The sequence below is a fragment of the Mirounga angustirostris genome, unplaced genomic scaffold, assembly GCF_029215605.1.
Source record: "Mirounga angustirostris isolate CCGP_5_RB_7025 unplaced genomic scaffold, mMirAng1.0.hap1 SCAF_4, whole genome shotgun sequence".
NCBI classification, from domain to species: domain Eukaryota; kingdom Metazoa; phylum Chordata; class Mammalia; order Carnivora; family Phocidae; genus Mirounga; species Mirounga angustirostris.
Genome location: NW_026991712.1, coordinates 162,427,887 through 162,454,737, shown reverse-complemented (window position 1 = coordinate 162,454,737; position 26,851 = coordinate 162,427,887). Strand labels below are relative to the sequence as shown.

Here is a 26,851-nt window from a genome sequence, read left to right as displayed (position 1 = left end):
GTGAGTGGGTCTGTCGGGGCGCCGTGGGGTGCTGGGGGGGCCGGCCTACCGTCAGGGGCACACTCAGGTGCTCGAGCCGCAACGTCTAAATTTAGGCAAAGGAAGGAACAAAGAAAGGAAGGAAGGAAGCCCTTTGGCTGCCTATGGAGGGGAGCGATGGGGGAGGCCAGTGCAGGAAAAGGCCTGCCTGGCCCTTCTCACCCCAGTTGCCCTGGATGGGCGTGGGGGCACATGGACAGTCTCTGGCCGGGACCCCCCCCACCCCAGATGGGGGTTTGGCAGGGAGAGAGGATAGATACTGGGCCAGCCACAGCCGCCCTGGGATGCCTCCTGACGCCTCCTGCCGGCACAGAGCGGGGGGGGGGGGGGGGGGGGGGGGGGCTGAGCTAGCCGAGCAGGGAGGTCCCCCGGGGGCACTCCGGGGCGGGGGTGGGGGGGTGCACTAATGGGTCAGGAGAATGCGGGGTAGTTCTGTCCCCTCCTCCACCAAGCGGCTGCGGGGCGGGGGGCTGTCTGAGGGGGCAGAGCCGAGAGCTGCAGGAAGCCTGCCCTGCCTGGCTGGGGCATGAGGGACAGGGACACGGGGAGGACGACAAGAACGGCAGACGTACAGGCCACACGGGCTCCAGGTCAGGAAGTTTTATTGCTGACATGCAGGAAGAGTCCCCATGTAGTACAAAAATATGTCTTTATACAAACTTTTTTGTGACTTTTTCTGTTTTGTTTCTTTACAACAGGACCTCTCAGTGTGACACCCAGGGAGGGCAGGCCCAACCTCCTCTCATTTGCTTTGCCACAAACGTAATCAGACGCAGGGGCCGACCTTGGAGGGCCCAGCCTGTCTGATAAGGCTCTGCAGACCCCCGAGCGTATTGCTTTGAAAAGGAGGAGAAAGCCCCCCTGTGGCAAGCAGGCCCAGAGGGTCTCGGCTGAGACCCTCCCGGGAGGACAGTCACAGGGGCTGGGAGCCCTAGGCCAGACTGCATTTCTACTCCCTTGGGAGACTTCTTTTTGAAATAAATATAGAAAAGAGGACATCCCCCGCCCCCGCAGCACGACACCCTGGCTCTCGGCGGCTAGCCGCTGATGGAGGCAGAGCTTGGTGCTCAGGGGGAGTAAGTGCTGGGCTCAGGCGGGCTCCCGCAGACCCACTGAGGCAGAGGCATGAGGCGCCCAAGTGCTGGGATGGGGGCATGGGGAGGAAGGGGCATGGGCGGCCCTGCTACTGCTGGCAAGAGGTGGCCCCATTTTTTCCAGATGGGGAAACTGAGGCACAAGGAGGTTTGGGAACTTGCCCAAGTCACTCACAGTGAGTCAGCTTTTGGGGAGGGGGCAGCTCACACTCTGGGAAACAAGGTCACACAGGCCTCGGTCACCTCCCCACTGGGGAGCAAGAACAGGAAGGGCCTCAAGGCCCAGGGCTGCCTGGAGGGGAACACTCAGCCTTTCCAGGGGGGCCTGGGGGGATAGGCCAGAGGAAGAGTCTTTGCTTGGCACCGGGCAAGGCCAAGTCCAGTGAGGGAGAGTGGGAGGGAAGGGCATTCTGGTGAGAACAGTGTTTCTGGCAAGACGGGCATCCACTTCAAAATCTCGGCTCAAAAAGGGCAGCAGGGCTGTTCTCAAGCCAGGCATACCCCCCCCCCCCAGTCCCTACAGCTCTCCCTGCGAGCCCCACAGCCCCGATGAAGGGCCCTGGCCAGGGTCTGCTGGGAGAGACCCCACAGCCATTATGAGGCAAGAACGGGAGGGGAGATGCCCCCACCATTCTGTGAACACAGAGGGGTGCGGGGAGCAACAAGAGGGCGTGCGAGCAGGGCCCACCTGTTCACGGTCGGCCCAGCGCTCCCCTCCCCGCCCGCCCACCAGGCACCCCTTTCACATCTGTGTCAACGTCACCTCGGTACCACGGTGCGGGGTGCAGAAAGAAACCAGGGTTAATGCGAGGGTACAGCACCTCAGAGAAGCTACTGAGATGGGAGAAAGAGAACCAAGTCTAGAAAGGCCTCCCCATCACCAGAAACAGGAGGGACTGGTGGGTTGGAGGTGGAGGGGCCGGCAAGAAGGGGCTTCTGAGGCTGGGGGCAAGGAGGGGGCCCATCTGTGGGCGGTGGGCTCCCTGCTGTCCAGCCAGGTCAGTGGGGGTGGGGGCAGGGAGTGGCCACAGGCCGAGCCACCTAGAGATGGGAGAGAAGTTGGTTTCAGTACAAAAATAAATATATTTGAATTCTGCTTACGATGAGGTGAAGTTTTCCAAAGCTTGGACTGAAGGGCCTGGGGTCAGAAGGGGAGGGACAGACACAGCCTGGGAGGGGGCCTGGGAGGGCCGTGGGGGGTGGGCGTTCATTTTGGGAGCCAGCAGCGATCTGCGGGTTCAGCTTATCTGTCTGGGGTGGGGGGCGCTGCCCTGGGCGGGCGGGCCCCCCCCTCCTCCCTCACTCAGTCCAGAGACAGCATGGTTAAAGAGCCAGAGGTAGATTAAAACGTCATGATTAAAAGCAGATTAGTTATCTAGGCTTCTCAGATTAAAAAAACCAAACAATCAAGCGATCATTCCCAAGGTAGCTTTGTGGTACTTCTGCTGACCCCATGTGTGACCTGCGCTGTCCCGGCCCCGGCCCCGTTGTCGCAGCCGGTGGGGGGCGCGGGGGGCTTCGGGCCGCTGGCTGGGGGCTGGGGAGAGGTGGCGGGTGGGGCCGGCACCCGGGCCAGGGGGCTACTTGCGCAGGTAGCGCTGCGCCAGGATGGCCGCGTCCAGGGGGTTCATGGGCTGCGCGTCGTGGCCCAGCCGCCGCACGGGGGGCACGCTGCCGAACTGCCGCTTGGGCGCCCAGCTCCGGGCCTCGTGTACGGAGCTCTTCTCCTCGGCCAGCAGCAGCTGCTGCCGCATGTAGTTCTCGAACTCGTACTGGGAGCACTCCTCTGTCACCTTGGCCTTCGGGCAAAGCCAGAGACAGGCAGAGAGAGAGAGAGAGAGAGAGAGAGAGAGAGGGAGGGAGGGAGGGAGGGAGGGAGGGAGGGAGGGAGGGAGGAGAGAGGGAGAGAGGAGGGGAGAGAGGGGGAGAGAGGGGGGTCAGAGAGAAGAGCAGGGAACCAGTATTAGGTGACCTGGCTCCAGAGGCCGCCCTCCCGGGGGGGCCCACAGGGTGGATCCCCGAAGCCCTCCCGCCAGCCTGGACCTCGCCTGCAGCCTGGCCCAGGGGTCGCTCCAGCTGAAGCCCAGGCCTGGGATCTGAGCGGCTCTCCAGCTAACTAACCCACTGACCTTGGGGGAGGTCGCATGACCTTGGAAGCCTTAGCTTCCAAGGCAGTAATCTCCCCTCAGAGCTGTTCTCGAGAGCCCCGGGGGTCGGGGGGCCAGTGTGCTCAGCACCTGGGTGGGTCTGGTGCAGCCCAGGCGGAGGGCAGGACACCGAAGGGGCAGGTCCCTGTGCTGATCATCACGGGGGACAGCAGGGCTCTGCACTCAGACTTCGGGTCTGAGCTGTGTGACTGGAAAAATCACTGCACCTCTCTGAACCTGTTTCCTTTTGTGAACAGAGGAGAATACGGCCACACGGGCCTGTGGTGCGGACGGACAGATGCACTGCGGGTGGCATCTAGGTGAGGGAGGGCCTGCCAGCTCTCTTGTCAAGGGCCAGGAGGCTCTCCCACGTGCCCGGCATTGGCTGTGGCGCTCTGGGGCAGGGGGAGGAGGGGCAGGGGCAGGGAGGGAAGGTCCTCTGGGCATCTGTCCCACAGCTCTGCTGGCCAAGCCCTGCCCTCCAGGGGGCACCCTAAGACCGCCTGGCAGCTGCTGCCGGGCGCCCAGGTCTGCCCCCACGCCAGGCCCAGCACTTTCTCCAGTGCAGGGAGCAGGAAATGAGAGAAAACTGGGCGAAAATGAATCATCTGGAAAAGGAAGAGCAGACAGGCTGAGAGAGACCCAGTGAGTCAGCGCAGGGCAGAGCCAGGGCTCGGGCAGGAAGAGGAAGCAGAGAGAGGGCCAGGCTGGGCCCCCGCCTCCACTGCCCCACGGCCCTCTTGCAGGCTACGGGCCGCCAGGAGGCAAGGCAGGCCCCAGGCCGCTCAGACCGAGGGCGCCTTGCAGCCTGCCATCCCTGGACTCTGGTCCCTTGGGACTGGGTGACGACTGCTCTGACCTTCCCAACTCACCTCCTGGGAGCTGTCTGCATTGCTCATCTGGTCGTCGATGTCAGGAACCACTTGCAAAGGCCCACTCAGCGATGACAAGGACTGCCTGTGGGGAGGCAGACGAGTCAGGCTGGCTCCCCGGGCCTGGCCAGCCGGAGCCCCACGGCTCTAAGACTCGGCTGGACTCAACAGACCGGGCTGGGTCCCAGCTCAGCCCCCTCTCGACATGAATGACTCTGTCTCCCAAGCCTCAGTTTTCTCATCCGATAATGGGGGACAGGTCTACTGCACAGGCTGCGGTGGAAAGTCAGTGAGGTAATTAATGCCAGTCCTATAGCTGGCATCAACTGGCACGCGGGGGATGCTCGACCCTGAGTTCTGGTGGCACCCTTCCCATCTCACTGTGGGGAAAATCTGGAAAACTGACTCTGTCCGGCAAAGAAACAGGCCCAGCCTCAGGCCACTATCCTGGGTGGGATGGGCAGGGCCTGAGCACGGGCAGAACGCAGACTTCCGCCCAGCCCGGCACCTGCCCACTTACCAGGACGCAATGATGGCACTGAGGGTCTCCAGGACGTCGGCGGCAGCGAGGCGCTGCTGGGGGTCGAGGACCAGCAGTTTCCGGATGAGACACACGGTGTTCTCGGAGACGCGCCCATCCCTGATGCGGCAGAGGGACAGGGCTCAGGCGGGGCCCGGGGCTGCTGGCTCCCTCCAACCCGCCACTGTTGTTCCCGCCCCTCCCCAGGGAGCGGGACTCACTCAGGGATGGTGTACTCCGCGGCCTTGATCTTGCGGAAGAGCTCCTGCGGGATGCTGTCGTAGAAGGGGAACTGGCCGTAAAGCATGGTGAAGAGCACCACGCCCAGGGCCCACATGTCGCTCGGCTTGCCCCGGTACGGCCGGCCTGGGGGGCACACGGACACGCGCCCACTCAGCCCAGGCCCGGGGAAGGGCGAGGCCCCGGGCCTCCCTCAGCTTACCAGCCCCGTGCCTGAAATCCTAGCACGGGAGCCCCGCACTGCCTCCCAGGATGATGCCCCACCGAGGAGTGACCACCGAGGAGAAGGGACCACACTTGGCCTTGTGCAGGCCACCCACCGGCATACCAGCCCCGCTCTGCCAGACGGCAAGCTCTTGGGGCTGGGCCTGGGTCTACGGCCCCGGCACCCAGCCAAGCAGCTCCCAGAGCAGGCGGCCAGGAGCGTGTGTGTGGAACCAAGAGCTAACCGGCTCTGGGCCGCTCGGCCACCCCTGCCCCAGTCCCTATCCCCTCGCCCCAGAGCGCTTCGCCCTGTCTGCGAGGATCCCCTCCCCTGTTTACTTCCCGTCTCCCCCGCGAGAAGGTAAGTTCTCAGATGCAGGCGCCCTCTGCTTGGCGCTGAGCCCCGGTGCCCAGCAGGACTCCAATATTTGCTAGAGAAATGAATATCCATTTAAGTGAACTCTCTGTGCCGTTCCCTTCTCTGCAGAAGGGAGCGAGCATTTAAGCGAGCGCCACACTGTGATGGCATTGGAAGAAATGCTCTCATTTCCTTACGTGTCTGCCAAACTCCATGAATTATTTTCTCTCCTCTTCCAAAATGAGGCACAGGGATGTCACCTGTCCACCACCACACAGTTGACTGGAGAAACCCGGCTCCTCCCGCTCTCAGGGCAAGCCATTATCTACCACCTCCCATCGGCAAGCAGTACAACACCTCAAGCCTTGCAAAGTTGCCCACCCGCCCCGTCCCTGGGACAGCAGACTCAGCAGCAGCCCAGATCCTAGAATGTGACTCAGCTTCCCCTTGGGTGTGGAAGAGATGCCGCCGGGCACCTCAGTGTCCTCTCCTGGACAACCAGGATCCCTCCTATGGGTCCTGAAGCCGCCTGGGTGGCGCCAAATGCCTTTGGGGTAGGAGATACTGGTTCTGGAAGGCTCTCCAGGGCCACTGAAGGTCAAGCAGCTCAACCAGGTGGGTGTGTACTGCACATGTGCAAGGAAGTATCCTTACAGGCCTTGGCCTGTGCCTCCAGAAGGTACCACGGGCGTCCCTGACCTAGGCTATTACTTCATCTGTGAAGTGGGGCCAGGACGCTGACCTCACAGGGCTGCTTGGGGGAGTGAGCTGCTTTTTGCTCTGGCTGGTATAGTAGGTGACTTTGTGGAGATGAGCCTCTGCTAAGCTTTCTCTAAGGCTGTGTCACCCTGGCCCCTTTCCAATCCCCGAGGCCAAAGAGCAGTGTGGATGGCCTTGTGCAGCAGACCCCATGGTCAACCCCATGGTCAACCCCAGGGCAACCCCGTTCTCCTGGACCGTGCTCTGCCATGTGGGGTCATCACCAGAGTTCACCGTACTACGACTTTTAGCTGCTGCGGCTGCAGGCGGTGTGGGCTCCCTCAGCCTGAGCCCCAGGACTTCTGCCCTGGCCTGGATGGGAGCTGAACAGCCCCCTCCAGCAGACAAGCTCCCCCAGGAGCTCTGCCTGGGCAGGTGACCTTGCCCTGAGCTTTGGCTTCCGAGAGGACTGAACTTCAAGCCTGCCTTTCTGTAATGATGATGCCAGCTAATGTTAATTAGCCAGACAGCAGGTTAAAGGCCTTCTTTAATCCCACGGACCTTATGAAGCGGGGGCTATTATCATCCCTGTTTTATAGATGTGAAACTCGAGGCCCAGAGAAGTCAGTAACTTTTCCAAGGTGACACAGTTATTGACCAGACTATAACTCTACGCGGACAAGGTCCTGTTTGCCTTTTCACAGCTCTGGGCCCGATGCCTGAGGCTGTGCTTGGAACGCAGAACCAACAAAGTGACAGGCCTCGACTCAGAGCCCGCAAGGCGGGACTTGTAGTCATCATCCTGCTTCAACCTCTTAACCATGTGCGGAGGCAGCAGTGTGTCCAATTTTGACCCAGGAGGGGACTGGGGCTCAGAGAAGGGGGCTGAAGGCCAGAACGAGAGCCGGATCTCGGGTCTCTGGGTCTAGGACTCTCTCTGAAGCAGTGGGTTCCTCTGTTTCGTCCTCTAAGACCCACATGAAGCTGGAAGAGCCAGGGAGAGGCCCCGGGCAGCTGAAGGAAGTGCGTGCGCGGGGAGGCCCCCTGGCCTGGCGTGGCGGAGGCGGCCTGACCACAGCCAGCCCTTCCAGCCCCAGCGCGCACAGTCACAGGCCCCAGCTCTTGGGCTGCGCTGAGGGAGGAGCCTGGTGCTTTGAGGAATCTCGTGGAGGGTGTCCAGGCTGGGCTGGTCCCTGGGGAGTTGGGGCGCAGCCCTACCACCTGGCTCCCTCTAGCAGAGGCCACGGTGACTCCAACATGTGGTAATGCTTCGGTGAGTGTGCTGGCCTGGGGATGGTGGCCCCGGAGGCACCCTGGAACCTCCGTGTGGAAAGGATGGGAGCAGACCTGAAGCCCTTGGTTCCCCAAGGAAAGACCCAATTTGGCAAAGGACACAGGGAAAGGAAAGAAAGCATCCCGGGAAACATGGGCTTGGGCAGGAGGCTGGCTGAGGCGTGAGCCTCAGTTCTCAGATTTACTCTTAGCTGTAACAAAGGGACTTGGAGTCTTTACCTCACAGGGCAGCTGTGGGGTCTTAAGCAGGTGATGCAGGTCATGTGCTCAGCACAGTGCCTGGTACTTAGCAATAGGATCAGCGGCTAATCGGTACATAACTGGCTTTTTTGTGTGCTGGCTGTTTCATCCCCACTAGAAAGTCAGCTCAGCGTTCACGGAAGCAGGGACATCTGTGTGCCTGTTCACTGTTGTATCTGAAGTGTCTAGAACGAGGGCCTTCTACAGGCCCTTGGAAAATTTGGGCGGGGGGAGGGAGGGGAGATGGAAGGAAGGAAGGGAGGGAGGGAGGGAGGCGGGAATGAAGGAACTAATGAAGGAACAGAACAAAGGGAGAGAGGTCTTGAAGACCTGCTCGTGGCTTCCTTTCGCACTTGAAAGGCGGGATGATGTTCTCCAGGGAACTTCCCTCCGGCCTTGCTGGTCTGGCCAAAGGCCGCTGCCTACCCCTCTGGCCTCCCCTTGAACCAGGCCCCCTGCCTGAGCCCCAGCTGCTGCCTCCTCCCAGTCACACCCCGAGTCCTTATCTGTCTTTGCAATCACAGCTCAAATGTCACTTCCTCAGGAAAGTCCTTCAAGTGCCCATTGTTCACACTCAGAAATAATCTCAGAGAGTCATTAACCCCGCACCAGAGTGAGGATTACCATCTTCCTCCCCCAGAAGACCCCAGGTTTTGAACACAGACAGTACTGGGCTGGACCACCGCTGAAGCCCCAGCACCTAGCCCAGGCTTCCCCCCTGGACACACACACGCTCTGCTGAAGGTATGAGCCACTGTGGGGCCCGGCGGTGCGGAGCCCTTGGGGCCCACTGTCTGGCTCGCCGCACGTACCGCTGAGCACGTCTGGGCTGATGTAGGCAGGGCTCCCCCTCTGGTCCTTCAGCAGGTCCCCCTCGCTCACGAGATGCTTCCCGAGGCAGAAGTTGGTGATGGTTATCCGATGCGTCCTGGGAGCAGGGGGGTAGAGAATGAACAAACGTCGTGTTGTACCCGTGGGCACCCAGCTGCCCCCCTGCCCGTCTCGCCCAGGGAGCAAAGGACTCACACCCACATCCCTTCCTGCTCCCCGGACCCCCACCGCCATCCCCGTGGCTGCATGAACAGTGCCATCGCAGCTGCTGAGCTGTCCCCTCGGCACCTGGGATCAGAGGCACTGAGTCACTCTGACCCAGTGAGTACTCCAGAGGGGCTCCCCGGAACCTGCTGTCTGGGCTGAGCCTCGGGGCCACAGCTTAGCACTCAGAAGGACTTGCAGAGACTTCCCAAAACCACCTCACGGAACAGGGACATTTGGAATGACTGGAGCTCTAGTTCGGCTCCCTCATTTACACACAATGAAAAGGAAGGTCAGCAGGGCTCTGGAGTCCACCCATGGGGGCCACTTTTGTCCCCCTGACCGATCCCTTTGGTCTCACCCTGGTCATTGTCAATCAGCATCCCGAACAGTACTAAAAACGAATGCTTACAGAGCACTTAGTAGGTGCAGGCCCTGGCTTGTGGGTCAGATATGGACTGTCTGCATTCGCCCCTCACAGGTGATGCAGTTTAGGTACAGAAAAACAAAGGGATCTGCTCAGGGTCATGGGGCTAGTGAGCAGGAAACAAGCCTGAGTCTGCTTGACCCCAGAGCCTGCACTCTGGATGGCCACCAGTTGGTACCTACGTGTCCCTGGGCACTGCCCAGCCCCTCAATTTCCCTTCAATTCCATCAAAGCTAACTCAGCCCTTGTCTTGGACTTCAGACTCTCCTTGGACCTAGAAGACCCCAGACTCCCCGGTCTGAGAGTCATGGGCCAGAGCAGCTTAGGGCTCAGATCCTTTTATGAAGCTCACAATGTACACAGAAGGAAGAGGCCCAGGGAGGATGCCTTACTCCACACCTGGGCGGTGGCGATGGGCAGCCCCTCCAAGAGGCCCCGTCGGGGAGGGCCAGTGAGGAAGGGCACCTCTCCGCCCACACGGGGCAGGGGCCACCTGCCTGGCTCTGTGTCACCTGGCTGGGCAAAGAAGCCAGAGGACGGCAGGAAGGGCAGCCCTGTGAGGGGCCTCCCGCCGCCTCTCACTGGCCGAGTCTCCAGGGTGAAGAGGGGGTCGGCTCAGAGGTACAGGGTGTGTGGGGCTGAGCACGGAATTCCCCAGGAGCTGTGACCAACAGGCTCGGCGAGCCCTTCGGCTATCTCGGGGAATTCTGCTGGCAAAGGGCTTGGTACAAAACAAAGGTTAGTCTGTCCTCTGCATTCCAAATGGAAACCTCGACTCTCACTCTGCACACAGGCCTGCCCTGTCAGATGCCACAGCAATCTGCCTGGCGGTCCCCAGGGCAGCCAGGGCTGGAGAGTGCAGGCAAAGGGTCTGGCGAAGGACACGGTGTCGGGAAGTGGATTGCTCCAGCTCTGGGCTGCCCACGTCACTGCCCTGGATGTGGGACTGTGCATCTGCAAGGCCCCCACAGAGCAGAAGGCCCACGGTCCGTCCCCCCACCTCAGCCGGCTGCCGCGGCGGGCAGTGTATCCTGCAGGGGCTCCCTGAGGCGCGAGACACTGGGAGGGGACCGCTCGGGGCAGGGTCTGGGGGGCTCAGGAGTTGGGATGCCCGGGCCCCAGGCCCAGCTCGGCCGTACCTTGGCTGCAGGACCGTGGGTACCTCATTTAATCTCTAATTAAACCTGTTTCCTCATCTGCCAAATGGAGAATATTAGCTGTGTGAGGGCCGTGTGAGGATGTGACAAGACAACCTCCGGGAAGACACAGAGCCGGGGGCCTGGCAACTAGTAACGGACTGCTAACAGCTAGCTCGGATGACCCTCTCCTCCTCAGATGGCGGGCACGGCTGGCTAGTGATGGGACACCCCAGCAAAGAGCCCATCTGAGGCGGCAGGCGAGGGGAGCCACGCTGCGGCCACAGGCCCCGGACCGAGCAGGCCAGCGCGGGCTGGGCCTCCCGCCAGCCTCGCTGCCCTCTGGGCCTGGGCCTGGGCCGGGGGCGCGAGGACACCGCGTGTGGCTGCGCGGCGGGGCCGAGCTGGCCCGCGGCGCCGAGGGTCCTGGAGGCTGGCCCACAGGAAACCACACGGTCAGCTCCGAGCCCTCCCGAAGCCTGGCCACGCTCCCCGGCCCTGCCACTACCGCCCGAGGCGATGGGTGGCGCCCAGACCCTTGGGAGCCCCGGACCCCCCAGGATCGTCCTGGCGGCAGGGGGCAAGTGCGGTGGGGGTGAAGGGAGGCAGCTCTGCGTGAGTCACTCTTTAGTTACGGCCCTTTGGGCTACCAGCGTTTTTCTCCTTTTCTAGGAACTTGGTGTGCAACTTGCTTATCCAAAAAGAAAGGAGGAAGGAGAAAGAACCCACAGCAGACCTCATATAACCCCAAAAGGGTATTTCAGGTTTCCACCCTTGCCTTTTCTCCCAGGCAGGGTGAACTCGTCATGGTAGCCGCCTCGCAAACACTTCTCCCTGTTTCCTCCTCTGAGGCCGCTCCGTTCTGTGAGCAACAGAGGAGCCTCCGGCTCAGAGTCAGGGCCCCGGCCTGGCGGGCAGGCGGGAGCTGGAGCTCCTCCAGGTCGGCCTTCGAACTCTGCAGGGGTGCGAGCGAGAAGGCAGGGGTGTGTGCCTGCAGATGCGCACGGGGCAGGGTGCGGCCCTCGCGCTCGGGCCCCCTGCGCTGCTGCCAGAGCACGAGTCAAGTGAGGGGCGGCCAGAATCTCCGTCTGCCCCAAGACCCCAAAAAGGGCATCATCAGATGAGAGGCAATGCAGCCAAGACACAGGGAGTGAGGGGCACCTGGGTGGCTCAGTCGTTAAGCGTCTGCCTTCAGCTCAGGTCATGATCCCAGGGTCCTGGGATCGAGTTCCGCATCGGGCTACCTGCTCGGCAGGAAGCCTGCTTCTCCCTCTCCCGCTCCCCCTGCTTGTGTTCCCTCTCTCGCTGTGTCTCTCTCTGTCAAATAAATAAAATCTTAAAAAAAAAAAAAAATTAAATTAAAAACCAGACACAGGGAGTGAGACAGGTCCTGGTGCTCCTCAATCCGAGGAAGACACCGGGCGCACACGCGCACGCGAGGAGCCGCTACAGCTCCACTGCCGGTACCCGAGAGGAGCCACACTTCCCGACTCTATTCCCGGGAGCGCGGCGGCCTGGGGGTCGGCGGACTTCCGTGGCTAGCGGCGCAGGGGCCCGGCGCAGGGGCCCAGCGCGCGCTCCCACAAGCACCCTCGGGCTGCTCAGTTAGCTCAGTCGGAGCCAGCGCGGGGCTGCGGGGAAGGCCGCGGAGCACGTGGGCTCCGCAGCCAGATGCGCTCACGTGGTCAAAAGCCACGCCCCCTGGGTGTGGGCAGTGAGCCTGCCGTGCAGAGCAGGAGGGTACTGGGCCAACGTCCCACAGAAGGCCGGGGCCGCAGGTCCAAATAAGACAGCGCGCCCTCGGGGCGGGCGGGGTCCGGGTTCTCTAGCCCCTGAGCCCCCGGCCCAGGCTCCCGGCGGCCCGCGCCAGCCGCCCAACCCCCAGCAGGCCCCGTCCCCCCGGGAAGCGAGCCTCGGGGCGCTTACGACGGGCCCAGCCCCGTGAGGCGGTGCCGCGTCCCAGGCCAGTCTCTGCAGGGAGGTTTCATCACCTCCACCTCCATGAGGAGGCAACGGAAGCTCCGAGCAGGGCTTGCTGGCACAGCAGCCTCTCCATACGCCGATGAACCCATCACCCAACACGTAGTCAAACGAACTCCCGTGGCCTCGAGCGGAATGAAGAGGCAGCGCCGGGCTACGGGCCAGGTCTGACCCCCGAGCTTCCCCAGCTCCCTCCCTCGGCCCATCAAGGGTTCCAGCAGCCCTGGAATTTCAGCTTCCTTCTCTCCTCCCTGTGGAGCGTGACAGGGTCAGGTTTTCATGGCCTCACTTTCTCCAGCTGGCAAATCGTTACTCATCCTTCAGGGAACCGCCTCAGATGGCCAGAGTCTCTGCCCTCCTCCCGGGGCCCACAGCCAGTGTTTTCTGGTCGGCGCCCCATCGCACGGTGGCTCTGGGAGATGGTCCATCTGTGGCCCTGGTGCCGGCTGGAGGTGGCAGAGGGGCGGTGACCTCCCCATGGTGTCGGGGGGTCTGGCCCCCAGGGGCCTATCTCCCTGCAGCTTCTCTTGTGCCCACTGTGGCTCTGGCCACTTCACAGGGACAGCGGGCCCCCTCCTGAGTGGGCGGCCACATGAGGGAACAAGTCACCACCACACCGCTTCTGCCGTGAGACCGGTGCCCGCCATCTGCAAGCCCCCAGACCCACTTCAGCACCTGGCAGTGAGGGGGTGGCAAGGGTGAGGGGGTGGCAAGGGGCTGGCTCTCCCCGTGGACAGCAAGGGAGGCAGCGGGCCCTTCCCAGCCCTGCACGTCTACGGCCGTGGTGGTGCCTGCCAGCGGTCCTGGGCCCCTATAAGGCTGGGGCCCCTCCACCTGTGGCTGGGGCCTCGTGTGATCTCCCTCTGCCACTGATGGACCGAGGGGGCTAGGGTGAGCCGCCCAGACCCCCTCTGAGATCGAGGCACTTTCTCCCTGCTGCTGAGAGCGACGGCTTCTGACCATTCATAGCTGCGTCCTTTTCCGGGAAGCCCCCTTAGCCAAAGGAAGCTGCCCTGGCCACGGCTAGCCCGCCCTGCCCTGGGCACAGCCCGCGTTCTGAGGCTGGTCGCAGTGGGCGTCCAGGGCCATGAGCCCCCTTGCCTCAATTTGGGGTATCTGAAGGGCCCCTGGCTCTCGAGTTTTCCAGGCTGAGGCCCGTTGTGACTGTACCACAGCTCTGCTTCTCCTTCCCAATCCCGCCCTTTGCCCCGAGAGCACTTCTTAGTAAACCTTCTGCACACACATCTCAGGGTCTGTTTCCTGGGAATCCGACCTATGACGAGAACTCATTTTGCTCACCTGTCATTCCTTCACTCATTTCTCCATTTTTTATAGTCATTTACTGAGCACCCACTAGATACACACAAATGAATGGTCCAAGGAGGATCTCTGGAATCCTTCCCAGAGCTCCCTTTCTGTGGCCTGTGGCCTTTAAGACTCCCCTTCTTCTTTTTCTTCTTTTTTTTTAGGCAGGCTCCATGCCCAGCATGGAACCGAATGTGGAGCCTGAACTCACAACCCTGAGATCAAGACCTGAGCCGAGATCAGGAGCTGGACGCTCAACCGACGGAGCCACCCAGGGGCCCCTAAGACTCCCCTCCTTCTAAGCAAGCACCGTATTCCCACGTGGCAAAAGGCAGAAGCAGGCATCCCATCCTCCAGTCCCTGGGATTCTCCTGCGGAAGCGGGCTGCTGTGAGTCGGAAACAGGGGGCACTGGAAGGCACTGGGTAGCTGAAGCACGTAGCCCATGCCAGCCGCAAGGTCACATCCCGACAGAGGAGGATCTTACCTCTTATTGAGCACCATGTTCCCAAGCTTCAGGTCTCTGTGCACAATGTTTTTCTGGAAAAGCAATAGGCACAAGGCTTGGACCATGAAGGACAGAGCCAGGGCTGGGCCCAGCCTGTAAGATGTGGGCTCTTCAGGGGTTTGGGGAGGCAGGAAAAAGTCCCTACGACATGTCTCTTTGGGCTCCTGCCTTGATTTGTCAGCACAGACAGATCAGGACCGTTCTAAGGCCTCATCAGCTATGGGTAGGGATAGGGTAATATGTGAACCCAGGCAGTCTCTGCCCTACTGGGGCGGTTTCCCCAGCTTTCTCCCCTCAGAGCGGCAGCCAACGGGGAAAACCACTCCTCTCTCCGCCTCCAGCAAACACCCCGCCGAGAAAACCACTAGCACCTGCCCGGATCTGTGGTCAGAGGTGAACGCTCACGGTTCTGGTGACCAAGCAGTGCAGGCTCAGCCTGCAGAAGCTACGTGCCTGGAAGAGGCCCAGGCTCTCCTCGCCGCACCTCAGGGGGCCTGACACCCCAACCCTAGGGAAAGCGGAGAGACAGGCTGTGGCTGCCTGAGGGGCATCCCACCGTCGTCACCTCCGCTGGGAGACTACAGGCTAGCCTCTCGAAGATGGGGAGTCACTCCACTGGGCTCTGCTGGGCGGCCCGGGCAGCGCCTCCCAGGCACTTGGGCTGAGGCCTGCAGCCCTGTGCCTCGCTGGCTACACAGGTCATCTAGCCACTTTCCTTCTGGACGTTCCAGCTGCAGAGCACACCTGCAGACCACCCAGAGCTGCTTCCACGGAGCAGCGGTGAGAAGGGTGGCCTTCTGTGGCAGTGGGGCCTGGAGGCTTCTCGGTCACCGGAAGCCCAGGACGGGCCAGCTAGAGGAGGAGGGATTGGGCGGGGGGGGTGCCCAGGGCCTCACCTGGTGCAGGGCTTCCACCACACGCACCACGTCGTAAAAGATGACCACGGTCTCCCGCTCGCTGAGCCTCTTCTCCTTGATGACGTAGTGCTGCAGGTTGATCAGGTCGGCGGTCTTGTCGCTGAAGTCGTGCGCACAAAGGCAGTCGAGGACAAGGCAGATGCGCTTCTTCATCTTCTTAATCATTCGGCTGGATTCTGTGTCCTCGACAATTTCACAGGTGCGGTCCTGGGAGGCAAGGGGGCGGACAAGGGCTTGGTGTGGGCCCGCAGGTCCAGGGCCGGGGGTCGGGGAGTCTCCTCTGCAGCTGGAGACACACACCAACGCCAAAGCCTGGAACGAGCTGCACATGTGCGGGGGTGGCGGCCTGGGCCAGGGGCTGACGTTAAAGCTTCGTGCTCCGATCCCAATGCAAAGGGTTCGGATCAGGGCTGAGCATTTGTAATGCCAAAGGGACCTCTGGGTCCAGGGTACGGGCAGCAGAGCCGGGGCCCTGGGGCATCCCCACTCCGCGGCACTCCCAGAGGTTCCAGCCATGGCCAAGGTCCGAGACAGTAGAAGTGAGGCGTTCTGTGTGTCCAAGACAACTGCTTTCACATGGGAGCCGAACTCCTGGGCAGCCACGGAACAGTGGGTAAGGCAGGGTTCAGGCCCCAGCTCCTGCTCATTCCAGCTGTGGGACGTGGGGCAGTTCACCTCACTTCTCCAAGTCTCCGGTCCCTCATCTGTCAAAGGGAGCCGGCACCCTCCCTCCCAGGTTGTCCAGAGACTACGGGAACCCATGCCAGTGCTCAGGAGGTGGGTCCTGCTACCAGCGCGCGGTGTTAAGTGCTGGGCCCGTTTTCCTTGCGGAAAAGATATTTCTTTTTCTTTCTTTCTTTTTTAAAGTAATCTCTACAAGCAGCATGGGGCCTGAACTTACAACCCCGAAATCAAGAGCTGCGTGCTCTACCGATGAGCCAGCTTGGGGAGATGCTCAGTGTCAGCCCCAGCAGACCGACGCTTGCCTCCGGGGAACTCCCGGGGACTGAACAGCCACGTTTCTCCTTCGGAGCGTGACCACACCTCTCATTCTCTCTTCCCCAGAGGCCCAGCGGTGTCTCTAGACTCTAGAAATGCTTCTAATCACCCAGCTTCTATTATCCAAGAGGATACAAAGCAGGGCCAAGCTCTGGCAGCTGTCAGAGATGAAGCACTGAAGACTCATGATTACCCTCGGTTTGGTTTCATGTGGAAGGGAAATGCTGATTTTCAGAGTTGTTTCTAATCACATATCTAAGAATAAAGACCTTGGTGGGGTGTGCGGGGGGTGGGGGGGCATCTTCCCTTTATCTAGTCCAAGAACTCAAGCTGACAAGGAAGTAACGCGACGAGTATGTGCAGGGACCGCTCAGGCTGCACACACGCCCGCTCACCTTCCCGACCGCCTCGTGGGGCAGGTGTCCATCACTACCTCCATTTTACAGATGAGGAACCTGAAGTGTAGGGACAGGAAGTGACTTGCCCGAGGTCACACAACCTGACTCCAGGGCCGCCGGCTCCTAAACCTCTGTGGCTCCCTGCCCCCACACTGCCTCTCAAGTGCCGGGTCCATCGGGCAAGAGTGGCCCTGGCCAGCTTGTCTAGCCGAGGGCCCTGCAGAAGCTCTGCTGGGGGCCTGAGCAGGAGGCCTCCTGAGCGTCCTGAACCAGGCCTTCCTCATTTCTGGAGACACAATTTCGGTTTGGCCCCGAGGAGGGCTCTTTTCAGGGTACAAGTTACTCATTCGTACATTCCCTAAGAGACCTGGAACCCCCGAGGATACTTGCTCAACTAACTGGGATGCCTGGGCAGGCAAAAGGACTGTCAGTACTAACACCAACTGTGGGGTCCACAGGTGGCCCACAATGCTCATCCCTCCTCGTTGCCCCCCTCCCACCCTGGCCTGGCCCATCCTGACACGACACAACAGGAAAGAGCCCAGGCGTCTTTAAATGACTTCATGCTTTCCTCCCTTCTCGGAAAAGCGGCTCTCCAAAGAAAGGGGCGCTCCCGCTGGGCAGCGAGCCTCACTGCAGGGGGGCTGCAGCAGCTGGTGTGGCCAGAGCCTGACCGCCAGCCCAGCCCCCCCAGGGAGTCCTGGCGCACCCAGCATGCAGGGCTCCCAGGCAGTCGCGTGGGCGAGCTGCTCCAAGTACAGCTGTGGCCCCAGCAGGGCCAGCCCCAGGAGCCAGCCAGGGGCAGGGGGTTGGGGGGGACAGGCAGCCCCCTCTGCCACTCACCTGGAAGAGCCCATGGTGGTGAACCACGCCGTCCTGCGTGTGGAGGAGGGAGAGCAGAGAGTACTCGGTGTGTAACAGCATCTTGCCTTGCCTCTCCTCTTGGCTTTCTATTCCTTGGTCCCCCCTCTCCTCAAGGGTAAGGATCTTTAGGAAGGCACACACACAAAAAGACCAAAAACCCAAAAAAGAAACCTTACTTTACAAAGCAGAATGACGCGAGCAGGAAGAGCAGGGGGCTCGCGGTCGGGCCCGCAACACCTGCACGCACACTCCCACAGGCACGTGTGACGTTCGAGGTTTTTCTTAACGTGACGGCAGTGTGATTCCTGCTCTGAGCGCAGGCCTGTTCGGAGCGAGGCTGCGTGAGCCCGGCCGCCTCCCGGGAAGAAACGGTGCTAGTCTTGTTCGCAGGTGGTGTGGGTGTGAAGGTGGCGAGGAGGGGAGAGCAGGCTGGCCGGCCAGCCCCTGGGGCCCGAGCCAACCCCGCCCTGGGCGCCTCACTCACCTTCAGCTGATAGAAGTCATCGGTGCCGTCTTTCCTCGCCAAACACTGCACAATGCTTGGCACCGGGGAGTTGCCCAGACGGGGACCTACGGCACACAGAGCCCCGGGCTTACTTTTCCGAGCCCCGCTCTCGTGGCACCACGTGGTCTTCCCACAGTTCACAGCCACAGAGTGACCTCCCCCCCAAGTCTTCTGGTGGAGGGTTCTCAGTCTCCCCTCCAACAATGGAGAAGCATGTGCGCACGCGCCTGAGGTACACCTGGCTTTTACAGGCCCGGCTTGCAAAGGGAGGGGTTTTCAACAGTGGGGGTGTCATGGAACCTCCGAGGAGCAAGTGGTAAAAGCAGAGATCCCAGCGGCAACCTGGAGCCTCTGAATCAGCACCTCCGGGCTGAGGAACTATAGCTTTGGGAGCCCCCCCGGTCGTCTGAGGTGGCCGCCTGGACCCCGTCGGAGCCCAGGTTTGGGGAACTTCTGTACTCCCGGAGGTGGACACTGCTCGCTGTCCCTTGCCGGCATCCCGCCTGAGCGTTCAGAGCGGAAGTCACACAAGGTCACAGCGTCACTGCCCTCAACACAGTCGAAACTTTTTTGGCTTCTGAGGCCTTGTGTGATTTGGTTCCTGCCCACCTCACTGATTATGATCCCCCACCCCCTCGCCAATATTCTAGCTACACTGGGCTCTTAAGTACTAACTTGTTTAGCCCGTTCCTGCCCCTGGGCCTTTGCATTTGCTGTTTCTTCCATCTGGAATGCTCTCCCCCTGTGTTTCACATGGCTGGATCCTTCTCCTCCTTGGGAGTCAGCCCAAATATCACTTCCTCATATGGAACCTTCCTTGTACACACTCCCTGTAACCCGTCCCACTCTCACATCGTCTTGTTTACTTCCTTCAAGGCACTTACCGCCCTGCTGATGATCTTGTGCGTTGTTTACTCTGTTTCTTTTTCCAACTAGAATGTTAAGCTCTGTGAGGGCCGGAACTTGTCTGTCCCGTTCACTGCTGCGCCCCTAGCACACAGCCCAGGCCCGGCAAACGGTAGGCGCCGGGAACTATCTGCCCAACGGCTGGGGCTGGAGCTGTCCCTGTGCCCAGAAGTCCGAGACGCCGCCCCAAAGCAAAACTCATAACCAGTCTCCGGTGTCCTCAGAGCCCACTTCACCCCTGCAACCCTGAGCACAGCAACCCCGATTTGTTGGGCCTCCAACGTCACGCAGAAAGGCCCTGCTGCTCTTCTGGACCACCGGGCACACCTAATTCCGCAGGACTTCTGTGCCAATTTTACAAGAAATCTGGAGGGCTATACCAGATGCCCTGTGGAATGAATTGTGTCCTCCAAGAATGGTCAAAGAAATGCCTTGGATGATGGGCCTTGGGTTCTGATGCAGCTTGTGTGCGCCTGTGTGTGCCATGGGCTGGGGGGCAAATGGGGTGCTCTGGGGGAAGAGACAGTCTAGCTCTCAGCTGGAGCTGATCGAAGGCTGGCGAGGCTACAACAAAAATGACAACTCGGGTACAGCGTGACCTGTGACCTAAGGCTCTGGATCTTCCACTGGCACAAAGGGGCTGTACTTAGAGCCCCGAGGCTGGGGACCCGCACGGTGCACTGTGGTGGGTGTGGCACTCCGCCCTGCACGGCTGCCCATCGGACTGCGCCTGCGCCCGCGCCCGCACCCCTGCCCCCCGCAGCCCAGCCCACCCGGCGGGCAGAGGCTTACCCAGGATGAATGGTCCAGCTCTCTTTGCATTATTTCCAGAAATGCCACCTCCTAGAGCCTTCGCCCTGGATGACGTTTCCCCAGCTCCTCTGTCCGATGCTCTCCGCTTCATTCTCAGCTCTAGACAAGACAGAGAAGAGCCCTTCTCCCTGAGCAAGTCAGCGAGTTTCCTCACGCGAACGGAGCCTGCAAGTCTCTGACTTGGGGATGCGTCACACAGCTGCTGCCGCCACCTCCTCCCCCTCCCGGAGGAGCATCGAAGGTTCCCAGTGACAAAGAGCCACAGCTCCTTTCCTTGGCATTAATCAGGGGCTCACGGGGGATGTCCTTCCAGGCCGCCCATGCTGGCTATGGAGGGGGCAGCCAGCCCGTCTCAAAGGTGCCAGTCAAATGCAGAGAGGATGGCACTGGCTTTGTGCAGATGCAAACTGGGGTCCCCACGAGACCACCCCAGAGACAGAGAGGGGAGATGGCCTGGAAGCGACTGTTCCCAAAGTGAGGCCTTTCCCCCAAACACCTGCAGCCGAGTGGCCTGAGGTACTGAATCCTGGGTCCCCCTGCACCCTCACTGATCTGATCTCTGGGGCACGGTGGGGAGGGCGGCTGGGGGCCTCCCAGGCCCACCAACTGTGAGGATGGCTGCCCAGGGGATCTCCTCTCTCAAACTCCCGACTCTTAGGTCCTCTCTTATGGAAGAACACCCAGAGTTATCAATGGGGGGGGGGGGATCTACTTTCTCTTCTCTTTGTCCTATTTTCAATTTTTTCTTTAATTACTTTTACGAAAAGCATATACTGTGCATTTAAGGGCCAGTGAAAGGGCCCTGATGGAGGTCACTGAGCGCCTGGCTCCACCTGGAAATCCCTGCCTCCTCTAGGGTTAAGATGAAAGATGGACACAGGTGCCAGATTCTAGAACATAACCTCTGGATGTGGATTAAATAAGACAAGAGAGTGGCTCCTTTTGGCTGCTTACAGTTAACAGCTCGGGGAGGCAGTGTCCTGGACATGGGGCAAGGAGGGAGGGCAGAGGGCCACAGGGATGCCCAGGGAAGGCCGGCTGCCCGGCCCTGTGGAGGGGCCCTTGGCCCTCAGGTAGCTCAGGGAAAACTTCCCTGTGGAGGTGATACTGGAATGGGCCGGGCAAGGGGCAAGGTCATGACAGGCAGAGGGACCCAAGTGAGCAAACCCACACGGGTAAGAAATGGCACAGAAGCAACAAGCTCCAAGGAGTTTGTGTTGCCGGAGCGTACAGCATGAAGCAAGGGGTGGCGAGAGGCGACCCAGAGGGAGGGACAAGGGCCCGATCTGGGGGACCTGATGGCCAAGTTAGTAGTGCAGGCTTTATCCTTCCATGAAAGGCTTGGGGACACTGAACCCTAAACTTCCATAATTTTTTTCTTCATACAGAAGTAATTAGTGTTCCCTGCAGAAACATTAGAAAATACAGATATGCAAAAATAAGAACACAAGGTACCCATAATCTCAGCATCCAGATGTAGTCACTGTTAACATTCGAGCAGACTTTCCTGTATGCTCACGTGAGCACGCTTCTAGTTTTCATTATTACCAACATTTGGACCACACTGTGGTACCATTTTGTAAGCTTCCTTTTCTCCCACCTAAAATACATGATGAGGGTAAATTTTATGGTAGGTGAAATATATCTCAGGAAAGCTGTAAAAAAAAAAATCATTAACATCCCTACATGACAGTATCCTGTAGCGTCACTTGAAATATCTATACAGTCTCCCTGGTAAGAATAAGGGCGCCTGGGGTGGCTCAGTTGGCTAAGTGTCTGCCTTTGGCTCAGGTCATGATCCCAGGGTCCTGGGAATCTGCTTCTCCCTGCTTGCCCCTTCCCCTGCTTGTGCTTGAGTGCTCACACTCTCTCTCTCTCACTGACAAATAAATCTTAAAAAAAAAAAAAAGTTTAAATGTTTACGTAGTTCTCTTTTCCTTTAGTTTGTTTGGCTGTTATTCCTGGAAGGCTGCCCCTTTCTACTCTGAGACAGGTGCACATTCACTAGTTAGCTTAAGTCTTCATATGCTACCTTTTTGGCCCTTATTTCAGACCCCAGGAGACTGACTCCAGCAGTGAAATGGAAAGCAGGAGAGACAGCCTGGCACACCTCTAGTCCAATCTACCAGGCTTGCCTCCCATCAAGCCCCAATTTGTTTTCAGAGCTGTGCCACTGAGGAGCAGACCCATGATTTCATTCTCAGAGTAACTAGGACCACATAACTCAGTAGGCCGTGACAGTCCCCAGATGGAGCAGAAGCTAGTCAGGCTCGGCCATGACTTCTGCCAAAGAGGCTTATGGTAGAGACAGATTCTAAGTCATCCATACAAAAGCACGGAAGAATGAAACTGCTTCTAGAAAAATCTTAAAAAGCTGGGCAGTAATGTGTCCGCAACAGTGTTCCTGCTCTTTGCCTGGCTAACTTCTATGCATCCCTCTCAATTTAAATATCACCTCCTCAGAAAAGCCTTCCCTGCTATCTCCCCCACCACTGGGTCCCAGTTACTCTATCATGGAATTTCTATTCATAGCACTTTCCATATGTTGTGATTATGTATTTGTGTGTTTGTATGCCTAATGTCTTTCCCCACCACTAAAAATTCCACAAGGAAAAAAAAATACGTGTGTGTGTGTGTGTGTGTGTGTGTATGAAACCACTGCACCCCCAGCTCCTGGGCCACGCCTTCCCTCCAGCGAGAGATGGCTCTCCCTGGGTCAGCAGCCCTGTGTGGGAGCTGCCCCTGCCCTGGGAGCTAGGCTGGTTTCACATCCCTTCTGGCCTCTTTGCTGTCCTCCCTGCAGCACTAAGCCCCCCGGTCTTCCTGGTTCCCTGGAGAGCACCACGGAGGCCCCATCGTATCTGTGTAGACGCCGCCCGGACGCCTCCGCACAGGCACGGTCTAGACGACAGTTTGTGGGGAGCAGCTGCGGCACAGACAAGGAGTGGGCTCAGCCTGACCCCACCCGCCCCACTCGGGATTCAGCGCAAGCGAATGGCTTGGGAACTGCTCCAAGATGTAGGCTGACAGAAGGGTGGGAGCAGACGGGCCGGGAGAGGGAAAAGATGCTGGCAGGGGAAGTGGTAGCAAGGCTGTTTCCCTTCCTGAACATCCACTGCTGCCACCGGGGCCGGGGAGCAAAGGAAGCAGTGGGCCAGGCAGACCCGGAAAATGTGGAAGCTGCCTCAGGCTCGCTAGAGGGGTGAGCAAAGACAAACGTCCTAGGACAGACCCTCCCGTCCTCCACCCCTCCACCCCCCACCTGAGGCACAGGGAGGATGTGCCCCACCCTCACATCACCCTCATGGGTCCCCTTCCAGAGAAACACCTGCAAACGGCCCACCAATGCTCCCGTGGGGGACGCTGCTTTGAGGGATCCCGGCTTCATGGTGAGATCGACGAAGTAGAAGCTCTGGCTACCCTGGTCTAGAAGGACCTGGGGCCAGGGCCCTCCAGAGACACTGCTCCTCAGGCTGGGGTGAAGGGCCTGGGCCCAGTCTGGCTAAGGGGCAGCCATTTGCCTGGGTGTTTCCTGGGCCTACTGTTCAGCTCTCCAGGAACTCAGCTGTCCTGCCTTAGAAGTCTCTGGAGCTTTAAATCTGTCAACTATTCCGTGTGCTACCCTCCTAAGTTAGCACCAGTTCCCTTAGAACCGGCCCTCACCGGGAAGCTCAGTGAGGCAACAACGGGGCTGAAGGGAGGAGGCAGGGCACTCTATGGCAGGACATGGTTCAACATGGCGGACACACCATCAACCACAAAAGGAGGTGGGTCACAAAGAGATGGTGCTGAGGCTCCCCGCCAGCTCAGCCTTCCCCAGTTCCACCCACTACAAAGCAGCTGAAGCCTGGCCAGACCAAGGAGGGGCCCATCACTCACACCCAGAAGTATCCCCTGCACGGAGGTTCCCAGGCGCCCCAGGGAGCAGACACCCACACATGCCCAGAGCCAGAGCGAGCCTCCCATCCCCCACAAGCATGAGGGGCAGCGATGGAGCCCGCCCACTGTGCCCGCAACCTCGTCTGGGCTTCTTGCTGCAACCTCTGGGTTCCTGGAGAGATGGGCGACCCTGCACACCAGCCCAGTGAAGGCAGAGGGCAAGGCCAGTCTCCGCAAGCAGCCGGCAGCACAGCCTGGCCCGCCGGGCGTCTCTGTGTGTACGGTAGCAGGGGCAGCTGATGGCCGCAACGTGTCAGCAGCTTCCCGTGCCTGCGAGGAGCCGAAGGGCTGTGTCTACACTGCAGGGTCAGGCTGAGCTGATGGTGTCAAGATTCAAGCCGTCCCTGTCAGCAGCCCCCCCACCCACCCCCATGTTTTCTGGCTCTGTCCAAACAAACCAAACCAAACCAACAAATAAAAAGTCCCTGAGTTCTGGACTTGGTGCAGACCTCTGTCTTCTGGACTTGACCTCTGGTAGTGTCTACTCAAGGCAGGCACCCCGCATCTCTGTTCAGCTCACATGGCACCTAGAAGTGAGCACAGAGCTCCCACCCATCTCTGGCCTCAATCCTATTGGCCACACATGTGTTAAGGGTCTGTCTGGGTGTCTAGACCCACACTTGACCCCAGGAGGGAGGGAGCAAAGCATCTCGGCTGAGAGAACAGTAAGGGGGCACAATTAATATGGTGAGAGCAACGCATCTCAGGCTTTTTCACGGCACAACACAGACAGAACCATTTGTACGACACTCGGGGGTAAAAGAACATGGGACCCTAGCCGTCCTGTGCCTGACCCAGGCACCTGCAGGCTGAAGGGATCACCATCTTGATCCACATAACCCACACTGGCTGGGAACCTCTGAGTCAGAGCAAGTCAATCCTGGTTCAAACCCCAGCACCATCACTTAGTAGCGGTAAGATCTTGGACAAGTTACTTAGCAACTACAAAATACAGAGCACAACACCTACCTTACGAGGCTGGGCTAAGGATTAAGTAAGATAACCCATGCAAAAGGTTTAGCAGAGCACCTACCAGCATATTGTAAGCATGTGGTAGCTTGCGCTATTCTTAGCTTAAACACAGTAGCTTTGTATTTCTCCTACCCAAAGAGAAAGGGATTGTTACTTAATAGGCACTGAGTGGGGGGAGGGGAGGGTACCCAGAGGGAAGGCTTAAGAGACCTTGAACCTGCCATTGGGCTGTTGGCCTGGGGGGCGGCCCTGGGGGCTAATAGGGCTGTTGAGGAGGGGAGGGGTGCCAGGCAGCAGGAGAGGGCACAGGCACTCAGCGTCTCGGGCTCTCACTCGGCTCATGGGTCCAGGGGGAAGCAGGGGCTGGAGCACGGGCAGGCAGGTACCAACCCGGGGCACAGTAAGGGACTGTCCAGAGTCTGAAATTAAGACCTAGTGCCTCTAGTCCGGGATGTGCATTTGTCAAAACGACTGAACTGTATAATGAAAGGATCTGGGAAACTCATCGTGTGTATATATATATATATATATACCTCAATTTTTTTAAAAAAAGCAAGCTTCGACCTTAACCAAATGGTCAAAGTTAATATCACCAATAACAGAACTGACATCATATTACTCCTGAGGCAACATCAATTTATGGTTATTATTTTGCCCCCAATGTATAGCCTGAATGTGATCATGAGACGAACCCAAATTGAGGGACATTCAACCCAAACAGGCCTGTATGCTTCAAATACACAGTGATGGGGACGCCTGGGTGGCTCGGTTGGTTAGCACCTGCCTTCAGCTCAGGTCATGATCCTGGGGTCCTGAGATCGGGCCCTGAGTTAGGCTCCCTGCTCAATGGGGAGTCTGCTTCTCCCTCTTCCTCTGCCCTTCCCGCGCTGTGCCCTGTCTCTCAAATAAATAAAATCTTTTTTTTTTTTTTTTTTTTTTGTGGGCAGTAAAGCAAGGTTTATTGAGCTAAAGCAAAGTGATAAATACAAAGCTCCCAAGGAAGGAGGGGACCTGAGGGGGTTGCCCTCAAATAAATAAAATCTTAAAAAAAAACCACATTAAAACAGAACAAAACAGTGATGGATAAAGGAAGACTGAGGAACCAGTCTAGATCAGTGGAGACTAAAGACATAAGACAAGTAAATGCAGTGTGAGATCCTGGGAGTTATGACTGGGCAACGGACAAAATCTAAATACGGACTGTATGGATGTTAAATTTTCTGAATTTGAAAACTACACTATGGTTACGTGGGAGAACGTCCTTGCTCTTAGGTGAGAGATGCTGAAGAGTTTGGGGGTGAGGGGTCACGATGCCTGCAATTTACTCTGAGGTTAGAGACAGGAGAAAGTGCGAGCTGCTGGATGGAAGAGCTCCCAAGGCCCTGGAGGAATCTGTTGTCCAGATTCACAGAGTCAAAGGGACTCCTTGTGGGGACACAGTCCCCAGTGGCAGGCCGGGGGGATCTCATCCTTGTGGGGCAGAGGCAGGCTGGGAGGAACAGTAGTTGCGTCTAGAATGCCCCCGTTCCGCCCCTGCAAACATTGTGCTAAAGGGAAAAAAGAGGCCTTTGTGCCATCTCCAGGTCTGCCACCTGGTGGCGTCTTTCTGCAGCACATCTTCAAAGGGTTTCTCCCCGCACCAGGTGCAAGACGGTGGGACACTGCTCCCCATGGCTGATCAGGAAGGATGTAGGAACGACTCCACAGAAGACCCCACCTCAGCTACCTGAGTAACAGATTCTAGCACCTTGCACTTTCCCCTCTGCTCCAGGACCTGGGCCTGCAGTGTTTCTGTCTGTCTCCGCTGTGGAGTCCTCCGATGCCCTCTGGTCTTCAGGAAGAAACCCTAACTCCTCAGTGAGCCCGGCCAGACCCAGGCTACCTGTCCAGCCTCACTGCCTTGGCAGGGCCCCTGAATCTAGCCACACCAAATGACTCACAATTCTCTGAGTGTGCCGTGAACACCCTTGCCCTGCCCTCCTCACCCTGGTCGGCCCATCCTTCTCCCTCGGTCTTCACCGCAGCAAGTCCTTTCCTCCAGCTGCCAGAGCACCTGAGCGTACCTCCGTTCCCTCCCACCATCCTGGAACCGCTGGTTTATCTGAGTCCCCCCACCGCTGAGGGAGCAACTCCCATTCACCGCTGCTTCCCTGCACCCTGCCCAGGGCCTGGCGCACTGCTGAATGAGAGAACGGAGTGTAGAGCTGTTTGTTATGCACCCAGAATGCATAAAACGCCATATTGGGGCAGGGGACAGAGATCACCCAACTGGAGGCCAGGGCTGGAGTGGGGCCCAGAAGTACAGACAGATGGTCCACCCGGCTCATGGCAGGAGACAGAATCCAGGATCAGAGAGACAGGGGATCACAGCTATAGGTACCTGGGCTGCAAGGGTGCTGGGAACCATTTGTCCAGGCAAAGTCCCATGTCAGAAATGCCTGG

General features: G+C 59.1%; 1 protein-coding gene across 3 annotated transcripts in view; it reads right to left on the bottom strand.

Annotated features, from left to right (window-relative positions):
* Positions 1-624: 624 nt before the first annotated feature.
* STK40 (serine/threonine kinase 40) overlaps positions 625-26,851 on the bottom strand; it is a 39,090-nt gene continuing 12,863 nt past the window's right edge. The window contains exons 1-11 of one of the 3 annotated variants that reach the window (XM_045898081.3): positions 20,954-21,094; positions 19,478-19,597; positions 17,759-17,844; positions 17,254-17,397; positions 14,993-15,220; positions 14,076-14,128; positions 8,519-8,634; positions 4,894-5,038; positions 4,673-4,792; positions 4,153-4,237; positions 625-2,932 (exon numbers count right to left, since the gene is read on the bottom strand). In XM_045898081.3, coding sequence (XP_045754037.1) covers positions 2,714-2,932; positions 4,153-4,237; positions 4,673-4,792; positions 4,894-5,038; positions 8,519-8,634; positions 14,076-14,128; positions 14,993-15,220; positions 17,254-17,397; positions 17,759-17,844; positions 19,478-19,597; positions 20,954-20,957 — 1,320 coding nt within the window. In that variant the 5' untranslated portion in view covers positions 20,958-21,094 and the 3' untranslated portion in view covers positions 625-2,713. Of the gene's footprint in view, positions 2,933-4,152; positions 4,238-4,672; positions 4,793-4,893; positions 5,039-8,518; positions 8,635-14,075; positions 14,129-14,992; positions 15,221-17,253; positions 17,398-17,758; positions 17,845-19,477; positions 19,598-20,953; positions 21,095-26,851 lie in introns of those variants that run through there. The other 2 variants (XM_064589458.1, XM_064589459.1) reach the window with 2 other exon arrangements.